Raw genomic sequence first — 12,905 nt, forward strand, 5'->3', positions numbered from 1 at the left:
TACTTTGTTGGTCGGTCTAGAAAAGCATCATGTCCCTTTCCATCTCCTACTTCATCCATCTCCATATGCCAGCCCTTAGAGCCCTTTTTGGCTTGAAGGGCCAAATGGCCTATTCCTGCACTTATTGTCTATGTCTATGTATCTAACCTCTATTGGACCATTCATTGCTTTATTACATTTTGCCTTGCACCGTTACCCATTGACTTCTGGAATCAGACTTGTCCTCCACCCTTCCCCTCACTCAGTTTTCCCTGGCTCTGTTTTTGCAAAACAAAAAGCTGTTAATCCCTAACACCATCTAGTTCTGAGGGAAAGTTATGCAGCTGAAACATAACCCTGCTTCTCACTCTACAGATGTTAAGTGCTGGAAACCAGGATTCCAGTATCCAAAACAACTCCCCCTGTTTTCTTTCAGATAACATCAGTAGCATTTTGTTCCTGTTCTCCTTTTTGATTTTGTTTCAACTGACCTTTCCTCATCCCAGCCTCTTACGGAAAATTATCATTGGCAAATGTTGCATGTCCTAATGTTTAAGCACACCAACAAATCAGGTCACAGATTCATGTTATTGTTATTTAGTTTAGGGATAAAGTGTTGAAACAGTCCCTTACACAAGCGCAGATACGGGGATTATGTCTAGATGCAGATCTTGGACTCTAATTAACTATAACCGACATTACTTATATTACTTGCAGTATATCTTCCATTGCTTTACTGTAGATGATAGTTAATTTTTACAGCTTTATATACATATGATTCCTGTATGCTTTATGTTTGACCTCTGGGCAAAAGCCCAAAAGGGGGATGTAGATCAAACAGTATTGCTGATTTGATCCGTGTCTGGGTTTGTTGCTGATGACCTGATCCATGATCCATGATCCATGTCAGGTTACCCACACCACCGCCACCTCGTGCATGAGGGCAGCCATGTTGGTTTTAGTTTTAACTTACGATTCAGAGCCTACTCATCTCGATGGTCTCTGTATGTCTACAAATTAAAGTACCTGTTATGATATATAATGACTGTATCATAAGTACTTTGCACAGGGTATACCCAGCATAGATCACACGAGCAATCTTTTAGGGTTGAAATTATGTCCTTCAGAAAATCGGTGGCGGTATTCTTGCACAATTCACACTCGTGGCCAACATTTGTCTGGTGACTGATGGTCCTGATACATTATGGGTCATAAACTGTACATTTCAATTATTCCACTGCAGTTTAGCTACAGGGGGGCAATCTATGACCCTTGCAGTTCATTCACTGAGAAGGGAGGAGAACATATGAGAATCATAATAGACAATGGCCCAATGCTGACAAACAGGGTTAGTATAAGTAGAGTTTTGACTATAATATGGCTCTGGATTCAGAAATAGGACAGCATTTTCACATAGATGTCTTGCCCTATCTGCCACCTTCATTGTTCAGATCATCTTGGTCTGAAGAACAGGCATGATACTCAGGTGCTTCCTTCACTAATTGCAGTCTCTATGTTCAGGTCAGTCCTGAGCTGCATGGGGTGATCACCCCGCCTCTTAGTCAGCCTGCACCCACTGTGGTTTGAGGCCGTGCGTCACATTGTGTCCGTCGAGCCAGATGATCAAGTGTGAACTCCAGGACACAATGGGGAGCACCAGGATATCTCTCCTTCCTCCCAAAATGTATTTTTCTTTAAACACAAAGTATCTATGGCAGGAATGGATGAGCAACGTTTCAGGTCAGGACCCTTCTTCAGAAGGAAACACTTTGTGTTTTTTTCAAAATTCCAGCATTTGTAGTTCCTTGTCTGCCTGAGGTTTTTCTTTATTTCTCGGGCAGTCTTTTTCTGCTACTGTACTGAGGCTGCCATGTGGTGAATCTTTTATGTTCTGACACACAACAGTCAGCACAACAGCTATGAGCTCCCAAAGGCCATTTATGCTTGTGAATCTTTGAGCACAAGACCACACTGTTACTTCTAAGATTTTTGCCGAATTTTCCAGATACATTTAGGTCATCTGAGTGTAGATTAATGTTGAATTACATGGCCAGAGCACTAAAAGCGGGTGAAACTCCAGAGCACTAAAAGCGGGTGAAACTCCAGAGCACTAAAAGAGGATGAAACTCTTGTTAATGGTAATGATTACAATCATTACAGTCAATCTGAAGAAGGGTCCCAAACCAAAATGTCACCAATCCACGTTCATGCCACAGATTTAGTTTATTTTAAGTTTAGAGATACTGTGCGGAAACTGGCCCTTCGGCCCACCGGGTCCACACTGACCAGTGATCCCCACACACTAACGCTATCCAACACACTCCAGGGATAATTTTTTTTTCTACATTTACCAATTTTTTAAAAACCTACAAACCTGTACGTCTTTAGAATGTGGGAGGAAACCAAAGATCATGAAGAAAACCCACGCGGTCACAGGGAGAATGTATAAACTCCGTACAGACAGCACCTGTAGCAGCTCTATCGCTGCGCCACCGTGCCGTCCAATGCTGCATGTCCCACTGAATTACTCCAGCGCTCTGTGTCCTTAACAAAACACAACTTTGTTTGCAAGTCCAATGGAAGAGTGTGCATAATTGGATAAAATAAAAACTGCAACGTACTTTAGATGACCAAAGATTTTAATCTCCCTTCCAAGCTCTTTTTAATTGCATAATATACATTTCAGTCTTGTTTACCCCATCTGATCATTTTGCAGCCAACACATATTTCCATGTAGTTAAATATCAATTGACAGTGGAAGTTTATAAATGTACAAGTCCAAACAAAGATACACCAGGTAATCTGAGAGAAAAGGAACATTTTATTGTTAAGTCATGCACACAATTTTATAAAATTATTAAAGAAGTTGGAGGCTTGTAAGTCTATTTAGTTTTATACATATATATGAAAAAATATACAATGTAATGCAGTAACAAAAATCAAAGTGGTTGAACAGCTATCCTTACCCCTGTTGCCCGACGCAATATATTACATTTAAGATCATCAGAATTTGCACATGCAGATATTCATTCTGACAGTTTGCAAGATACCAGTTGAAAGAAATAAAGAACTTTTTGTTTTTGTGAAGAGCTAACAAAATAAATCTGAAACTAATCCTAAAGTGGTGAATCTAATGCATGAATCCTGGGGTTCCCAAACTGTGAGCCTACCCATGCAATCAAGAAGAGCGCGCAGGGTGAGCATGGGAGGAGAGGAAAATTGAGGAAAGACTGATTTAACGCTAAACCTACTTCTTGGCTTGTTAGCTCTTTGTTAAAATACAAAATGTTAGACATATTTTAAAACATAGATGTGGTACTGTGTCCTCATGTGGAAAACTTTGAGGCACTTCGACGTTTATTTAAATTTATTTAAAATGTCATTCATCCAGTTAAAATATAAAACATGATGGTAAAGGCACTTTTAAACAGCTGAACAGTTTCATGCTCAGCACAGACATTGGGGGCCAGAGGTCCCGTTTCCTGTGCTGTACAGCTCCATATTCTATGGTAAATTTGAAAGCAGGTATGCCATAAAAAATAGTTTGGGAACCTCTCATCTGAATCACTGTTTCTTTAAATCTTACCTTTGTTTGTCACTCCTATACCACCACACTTTGGCTGATCAATTACTATGCAATTAAGAACTTTCACAACAAAGTTCTCTTTATTTTCACCTCATTCTGAATCCTTCAGCCATTCACTGTATGAACGCACTGAAACCATTAAGTTCATAAGGTCGTCAATAACTAACGATTGATAGAAGGAAAACAGTATGACAGGGGTCACGTGCTCCCAATAATGGAGCAAAAGAGTACTCTGACCAAATAAATACAAAGCTTCTGACAAGCACTGAGGGCAACTGAATAAAGAGGGGATTATGACGGTATTGTGGTGAAATGAACAATTTTTACCAAGGTCTAGTTTATTTGCAGAACATTAGATGGATGAGGGTGAAATGCACAGCTGTGTGTGGTCTTCCATTAATTCGAGCTGGTATTTACATGAGTGACACAGCCACAAGACACTTACAAAGCCCCAGTCAATGAGGCACCACATCCACACAAATGCACCTCATTCCTCGTTCGCCAAAGCATCCAAATTCCTTATTTTTACCTCAAGTCGTGCACCTTCTGTTTTTCATTTTAACCTTACTCCTGTCAGGTGCAAGTGTGTGCCAATGGACAATTGGTGCAGAGGGAGAGAAGATTATGGACAAGAAATCCACTTATGCGGGGAATGAGGAAATGGGTTTGCACATATTAGAATGCAACAGACCCATGGGAGAATAATCTACTAGCACAAAATGAACATTTGGAACCTCAAATGATCAAGCTAAATTTTGCATTATTAGCCCTAGAGGTTCCAAGTGTACTTCCACGCACACTGCCAGTTTTATTATTGTTGTGCAATTGAAAGCAGCTTTAATGTTAATATTTGGTAGCCTGCACGTCCACCAAATTTATTATGTATACCTCTGGATGAAAGATAAAGCTACCATGGTATTGAAAGCATCATGAAGGCCGAAGGCCCTGCCTTGACTGGCCTCCAGGATTTGTCACCTGCAATGTGCACGCATGGTACTTTGCTCATTGACCGCAATGCAAATAATCATACAGGAGCAATGCACCCATCATTTTCAATGAAAATCATTTGCACTGATATGAAGATCAAACTAGGAGTAAATACTTAACTATATTAATATTGAGCCATATAATTTAGCAGCACAGCTGTAAATAACTATATTTCTGCTTTTAAACAAAATATTAAATTTATTATGTACAATAACGAGAGGAATATTCGAACCAGAGTCCACTTTTCATCAGCAAATGAGATGCAAGGTTTGTAGTCCGAGGATGGGTTCAATTCTTCGTGTGATGAACATGTTCACTGCTGTTACGTGCGCCCAGTTTAGTTACTTTAGTTGCTTCCAGAATAGTTCTGCCAGAGTTCATTTCTCACTCATGCCACTGCAAATACTTTGAAGGCTTTTCCATTAGGGGGATTTTTTAAACTGAAAGAGATGAAATACCAATGTCACATTAGCATCCAGCGGGTAGACAGTCAGAAAGCATTTCCCAGGATGGAAATACCAAATACTAGAGGGCATTTCTTTAAGGTGAGATGGACAAAATTTAAAGGAGATGTACAGGGCAAGTTTTTGTTTTTAAACAGATGGTGGTATCCAATCAATGTGTCCAAGTTGCATTTCAATGCTTCAGAATAAGGACAGTCGAGAAAATTATATCAATCTGAATATCCATGGTGCAGAAGTCATTTCAGAGTCTCAAGATTAACAAATACCAGACAGCACCTCATTAATTTTTGGGTAGTGACATGAAATGGTCAGTATTATGCTTCACTAAGGAACAAAAAATATTTTCAATTGCATCATGCTGATAAAGCAGATTGCATATTTGAACTTCGAAAAAACATTTCTGTAATTACGAACTTAAATGAGCAACACCAATAATATAAACATGTCGAATAGTCTTAATCTAAATGGACACGTTGATGATCAGAGTTAATAAAAGAACAAGGTTAATGAAATTCCAAATTCAGGGATTATTCAGATCAGATTTGCACCTGATGTTTTAACCGAGTTTGCAATAATTGAGTAAATAAAAACTGTTCACTATCCACCAGATCATTTCATTATGTTTCTTTAATTGAAGAATATTTCTCATCAACTATTTCCCTTTACTTCAGATAGACAGAAAGTGCTGGAGTAACTCAGTGGGACAGGCAGCATCTCTGGGGAGAAGGAATGGGTGGCGTTTCGAGTCCCGAAGAGTCCTGTCTGAAGAAGGGTCTTTACCCGAAACGTCACCCACTCCTTATCTCCAGAGATGCTGCCTGTCCATTGAGTTACTCCAGCACTTTGCGTCGATCTTCGGTTTAAACCAGCATCTGCAGTTCTTTCATACACATTCCCTTTACTTCAGTTTGGCTTTCTCTATATAGCCACAATCGTCATTTTATAATAATTAAATTTCTAATACTGTGCAAGAATAAATCAAAGGTTTTTCATCCACTATTCTGATGTTTACCTCTCCGACATAATTCCGTTCTCAGAGGTCCCCTTATATCGGTTCTTTTTCTCCACTGGCATCACATCCACTAGTCCTCCAATGTGGTTCTTAATAACACCGGCATGCACCGCTGTTCGACAGATACTGGATCTCTAGAGGATAGGCAGAGAAATGAGTTGAACAATTTAGTGTTCTGTACAGCTCAGCTATTGCAAACAACTGAAATTACATGTCCACTTTAATACGGCAAAGATAAAATGAGCCTTTGTGTTCACGTTTCTTTGCTGGGGGGGGCGGGAATACGCATTTTTATGCCATTTGCCTCCAATATATCTGTCATAGTCTTAAATGAGCAAGAAACTGTCTCTCAGTTTTGATGTAAAGTGCTAATAACCTTCATTCAAACCCATTTCAAAAAAGCCAGGTTGACTGGTTGGGTGGCACCAGAGAGTTGGAAGGGAAAAGCATCATCATCCTTCTTCAATATAGCAAGAATAGGATAGAAAATAATGAGGTTGCGTCATTCAGAATAGAAAAGGGTTCTTCCATACAATAAGATACAGTCTAATTTACATTGGACATTAGATTGTCGTACAATGTGGAAACAGGTCATTCAGCCCAACTTCACCATACCAACCAACATGCCCCATCTACACAAGTCTGTTTGGTCCATATTCCTCTAACCATTCTACGTAACTTATTCTAAGGAAAAGACTGTGCATTTACTCTATCTATTTAATTCTCTATGGACATAATGCGCTACAATGCCGAGAACTTTATTCTGCACTCTGTAACTTCCTCTTTGCTCTATCTATTGTGCTTGAGCTTGCTCGATTGGATTTGTGTCTGATACATCCGACCTGATAGAATGGCATGCAAAACAAAGCATTTCACTGTACCTCGGCATAGGGAACAATAACAAACCTAAACCTAAACTTTATTTTGATTTGAATGTAAGATTGCAGGAAAGAATTTAAGACTGACATCCTGTCACCAAGTTGAATTGTTTCTATCCCAGACAAACATTCTCGGCATCTGCACATAGTTGAAAGAATCACTGATCAGGTGGACAGGACATGCCAGAAGAATATCTGATGACAGAATACCAAGGCAGCTACTGTAGGGAGAACTTTATGGAGACTGGTTTAGGGCAAACGATCATGTGGTGGACAGTAAAAGAGATTCAAAGACTCGCTTAGATCATTCCTGAAGTTTCAACATTGGCACAACGCGCTGGGAACAGCAATAGATAATCCTGTTTACCCATATAAAATGAAAGACCTCACAGTGCCAGATACCATGGTGTGAAGAAGGGTCTCGACTTGCAACATCACCCATTCGTTCTCTCCAGAGATGCTGCCTGTCCCGCTGAGTGTTCAATGTGACATTGGGTAATGTCTGCGTAGAGTTTGCATTTTCTCCATCCCACCGTGACTTTGTGAGCTTCCTCACACATCCAAAAGCTGCGGGGATTTGCAGAATATTTCACCTCTGTAAATTGCCCCTAGTGTGTATGAAATGGACGAGAAAATAGAATAACAGAACTAGTGTGAATGGGTGATCGATGGTCGGCATGGACTTGGTAGGCTGAACGGCCTGTTTCCATGCTATATCTTTCAACCAATCAATCCCAAAGAGATGTGGGTTGGTAGGTTAATTGGCCTCTGTAAATTTCCCCTAATGTAAACAGGTGATCGATGGTCGGAGTGTACTCTGTGGACTAAAGGGCCTATATCCATGATGTATCTCGAAACAAAACTAGAATGGATGAAGCAAAGGGGAAAAACAAATCTCGAAAATTAGGAACCACTGATGTTACAGCATACCTGCACTTCTGTCACTTGTGTGGAAGGAACCTTGGAAACCAGATCAGTCATACAGCCATCTCCGTTAACATCACAATACTGTTAACCGGATGCCATGGTTTTACTCAAGAACGAGTGACAACAACATGCTGCACAAGTTAAATCAAATAATATTTCCACTGGATATTGATGGTCTCTGTTTTGATAGACCTGGATCAAATCAAATGCAGTTGCGCCTCATAGACAGTATACAATTGGGTATTTAGTACATTCAAAATATATTTTAAACATGAAGTGCGCATGTCTTCCTTCCCGAAGTCTGTGCTACACTCCATTTGACAGAAGGCACCATGTCTGCACCAAAGCCAAGTCCCTCAAGAACTAATTTAGTTTAATTTAGAGATACAGCAAGGAACAGTCCCTCTGGCCACAATGACCATCAATCACCTATTCACACTAATTCTGTGTTAACTCACTTTTGCATCCATTCCCAACACACTAGAGGGATTTTTTTTTTTTTTTACAGAGGCCCATTAACCTACAAACCCATACATGGGATGTAGGAAGAAACTCGTGCTCACAGAGAGTACATGCAAACTCCACACGGCCAGCACCCGAGGTCAGGATCAAAGCTAGGTCTCTGGTGCTGTGAGTTGATGGATAAGGACTCAAATCCCATAGCTCGTCTGCAATTTTAAGCTTTGCCATTTTCAATGCAATTAATTTGGTTAGGCATCTGCCGCAGCAATGTATAAGGTCTTACGTATTAAAATAGATTTTAAGCATCTTCTCAGCTACCACTGTGAACATTAAGTGGCTGGCAAGGGATGACAAGAGAAGCTATTAATAGAAACTGCTCTGGGGAAATAGAAATATACGTCATTAGTTATATAACGCCAGCAGTGACTGGAAAAGAAACACAATTATAGTGAAATTATGAGAAGGAGGGAGGGGGGGGGGGGTCTCAATACACCTTGCTGATCACAAAAGACAGAAGGCAAAAAGCTATATGCTTTCAAGTTTAGAATTTGAAATGTTTAATATTTGGTTTTCTACAGCATCCAAATATTAATCCTGATCCCTTGGGCTAATACATAATACTGCCTAAATAAGCTGGGAACACAGATTTTTCTTGGCCATGAACCAAAAAAACCTGAAAATACTGAAAAATATGCTCGCCACAGTGCCAATAAGTCTGGGATGTAAACACACCTCGATAATTAGCCCACCAGTGACTCGTCAAAGAGTCCTTCATTGTATGATGAGTCGAAGGAAATCAGGATTCACTAAACACCCTCTCCGCAAGCCCACTGGTACTGAACAATAATAATCACAATGATATTGCCCAAGAGCAGAGACCTGCAACTTTCCATTAGTTTAATAAGACTCTGGTGATTTTACTTCACCACAGCTTAGTACATTTTCAGAAAATAATCACATGCATATTCTCCCTCCCCATCCCCCGTTCCCCCGCGCCTCATAACCAAGGCCAAGTTATGGATATCATCCCTTTGAGATGCACCGATGTACTTCAATAAAAAACATCCAGCTACTTGTAAACTTCGGGGTAATAACAATCCCTATAATCCTTTCTTCAAATTGTTAGCAGGCAACTAAATCATCCTGCAACAACCAGAAAGCAGTACTGAACTACTGTCTATCTCATTGGTGACCCTCGGACTATCCTTGATTGGACTTTGCCGGCTTTACCTTGCATTAAAAGTTATTCCCTTATATATCTATACACTGTAAATGGTTTGATTGTAATCATGCATTATCTTTCTGCTGACTGGCTGGCTGGCACGCAACAAAAGGTTTCCACTGTACCTCGATGCATGTGACAATAAACTGAAATAAACTAAACAATCTGAAGAAGGATCCCGACTTGAAACATCACCTACCCATGTTCTCCATCAATGCAGCCTGACCGGTGAGTTACTCCATTATTTTGTATCTTAGTAAACCAGCATTTACAGTTCCTGGTTTCAACCAGCCCACTGGTGACCGGAGAGTTGGGGAGAGATATTCATAACTTGCATAAATAGCATCCAGAGAAAACCCACACGGTCACAAGAACAACGTACAAACTCTGTACAGACAGCGCCCGTAGTCAGGATTGAACCCGGGTCTCTGGCGCTGTTCGGCAGCAACTCTATTGCTGCACCTCTGTGCTGCCCTGCAAGGGGAATATGAGGTGCTGTCCCTCCAGTTTGCGTGTGGGCTCACTCTGGCAGTGGAGGTGGCCCAGGACAGAAAGGTCAGTATGCGAATGGGAAGGGGAGTTAGAAAATGGTTAGCAACTGGGAGAAATGATGACGGAAGCAGAACAGTCTTGCCAGTGTTATTGTCTAACCACAACTTGATGTCCTCAGTTGATCATGGTGCTGGATGATAGACACAAAAAGCTGGAGTTACTCAGCGGGTCAGACAGCATCTCTGGAGAAAAGGAATGGGTGATGTTTCGGGTCGAGACCCTTCTTCAGACTGATGATGATTGATATAAGATATATGTGAAAACTGAACAAATATGTAGATATAATGTCACCAGAGGACAACAGGGTCGGTGAGGAACATTAAAGAGCCAATTTATATTATTAAGGAGCCAAGAATATTTGGGCATTTCAGATGAAGAAGCAGGTGTTTTCAAACACCATGTCTAAATTCAAGTTTTCACAAGTCTCACATCTCCCTGTGTAAATATAAAGGCAGACTTCCTGTTATCGTAACCACTTTGCAGTTTAGAAATAGGAAGAATTTGTTTATTGCTGGGTCATAATTCAACCAAGGGAACGTGTAACAAATTGACTTAAATATGAACGACACAGAATGGTCAAATTTCCCAACTGTTAAATAATAAAGCAACCATTATCTTTGGTCAGGGTGACACAGGTCTGAGTGTACCACAATAAAAAGAACTGGTCGTACACTTAAACAAAAAAAAAAAACTTTTTACATTCCGGCTAGACAACATGAACGTCTCATTGTTCTTTTGCTATTTGGACACTGGTGAAGAAGCTCTGCTCGACTGCTGGCAGAGTTCCACCTGTCAGCCACGATTTACTGCCACTGGGTAGAGCAGAGTACTCTAGAGATGTGCAGGAATGCGTTTACTTTAATCAGTCACACAGTGTCTCCATACATTAGCAGAATTTGAAGAGTCACGAGGATTTATCACAGCCAGGCCCTTTCCCCAAGAACGGCAAACGGCTGAACAACAAAATGGTCTGATTTTAAACTTAAACTCTTGGGTTTGCCACTTCTACTAAAGGGACAAATTTATTTCACATTTAATTTTAAATGGTATTGATCATTAATCTGAAATTATTTTAATAATCTGTTTGAAACTGGAACTCTCTGCCACAGAAGGTAGTTGAGGCCAGTTAATTGGCTATATTTAAGAGGGAGTTAGATGTGGCCCTTGTGGCTAAAGGGATCATAGGGTATGGAGAGAAGGCAGGGATGGGATACTGAGTTGGATGATCAGCCATGATCATATTGAATGGCGGTGCAGGCTCAAAGGGCCGAATGGCCAACTCCTGCACCTATTTTCTATGTTTCTATGTTTCTATGAAATGTTAGTGGACTCACAAGTTATAGGAGTAGAATTAGGCCATTCGGCCCATCGAGTCTACTCCGCCAGTCAATCATGGCTGATCTCTGCCTCCTAATCCCATTTTCATGCCTTCTCCCCATACCCTTTGACACCCATTCTAATCAAGAATGTATCTATCTCTGCCTTAACAATATCCACTGACAGCCTCCACAGCCCTCTGTGGCAATGATTTCCACGGATTAACTCCTGACTAAAGAAGTTCCTCCTCACCTCCTTTCTAAAAGAGCACACTTCAATTCTGAGGCTATGGCCTCTGGTCTGAGACTCTCCCACCAGTGGAAACATCCTTTACACATTCACTCTATCTATGCCTTTCATTATGTTGTAACTTTCAATGAGGTCCCCCCTCAACCTTCTAAACTCCAGCATGTAAAGGCCCAGTGCTGTCAAATGCTCATCATATGTTAACCCATTCGTTCTTGGAATCATTCTTGTAAACCTCCTCTGGACTCTCTTCAGAACCAGCACATCTTTCCTCAGGGGCCCAAATTTGCTCACAGTACTCCAAATGCAGCCTGACCAGCAACTTATAGAGCCTCAGCAATACATCTCTGTTTTTGTATTCCAGTCCTCTTGATATAAATGCTATCATATAATTTGCCTTCCTTACTACCGATTCGACTTGCAACTTAACTTTTTGGGAGTCCTGCACCAGCACTCCCAAGTCCCTTTGTACCTCAGAATTCTGGATTCTCTCTCCATTTAGAAAATAATCTACGCCTCTATTCTCATTACCAAAATACATGTCTCCACGCTTTGCTATACTGAATTTCATCTGCCACTTCTCTGCCCACTCCCCTAACCTGCCCAAAGTCCTTCTGCAAAGTCCTTGCTTCCTCTACACTGCCTGCCCCTCCACCTAGCTTAGCATCATCTGCAAACTTGGCCACAAAGCCTTCAATCCTCTTATCCAAATCATTGGGCTTCTTTTTGGTCTAAACATACCAAGGAAAAATATCCACATGCAAATATTTATTACTTGCTTTTGTTGCTTCATATTTGCAAAAATGGTTTCACAATATTAATGTGCAGGCACATTCTATCATGTGGAGCAAAATTGTACCGAATAGCTTAAAATAGAGACATCGTGACTGTCAATAGGACACAATATCAGACACACTATTTCCTATTCTCCAATGAACAATGGGTGTGGATTTTTTCAAATTTGTTTAGATGGTGATTGCACAGATTGAGAACGGGGTCTAGAAGGAAAATGCTCAGCCACGATTGAAAGGTGGGGTAGAGTCGATGGATCAAATAACCTAATTTTGCTCCTGTCTTATGGTTTTAGATTTTAGCTATACATTTAGAGATACAGTGCCGAAACAGGCCCTTCGGCCCACCGAGTCCATGCCGACCAGCGATCCCCGCACATTAACACTCTAGGGACAATTTACAATTTTACTGAAGCCAATTACCCCACAAACCTCAACATCTTTAGAGTGTGGGAGGAAACCAGTGCTCCCAGGGAAAACCC

At 40.7% G+C, this 12,905-nt stretch overlaps 1 protein-coding gene across 1 annotated transcript in view; it reads right to left on the reverse strand.

Moving 5' to 3' along the window:
• Positions 1-2,600: 2,600 nt before the first annotated feature.
• LOC129705369 (cysteine-rich secretory protein LCCL domain-containing 2-like) overlaps positions 2,601-12,905 on the reverse strand; it is a 39,661-nt gene continuing 29,356 nt past the window's right edge. Inside the window, 2 exon segments of the mRNA XM_055648914.1 lie at positions 2,601-4,992; positions 6,029-6,162. Of these exon segments, the coding sequence (XP_055504889.1) occupies positions 4,941-4,992; positions 6,029-6,162 (186 nt within the window). The 3' untranslated portion in view covers positions 2,601-4,940.

Source organism: Leucoraja erinacea, chromosome 17, assembly GCF_028641065.1.
Source record: "Leucoraja erinacea ecotype New England chromosome 17, Leri_hhj_1, whole genome shotgun sequence".
Classification (NCBI taxonomy): Eukaryota; Metazoa; Chordata; class Chondrichthyes; order Rajiformes; family Rajidae; genus Leucoraja; species Leucoraja erinaceus.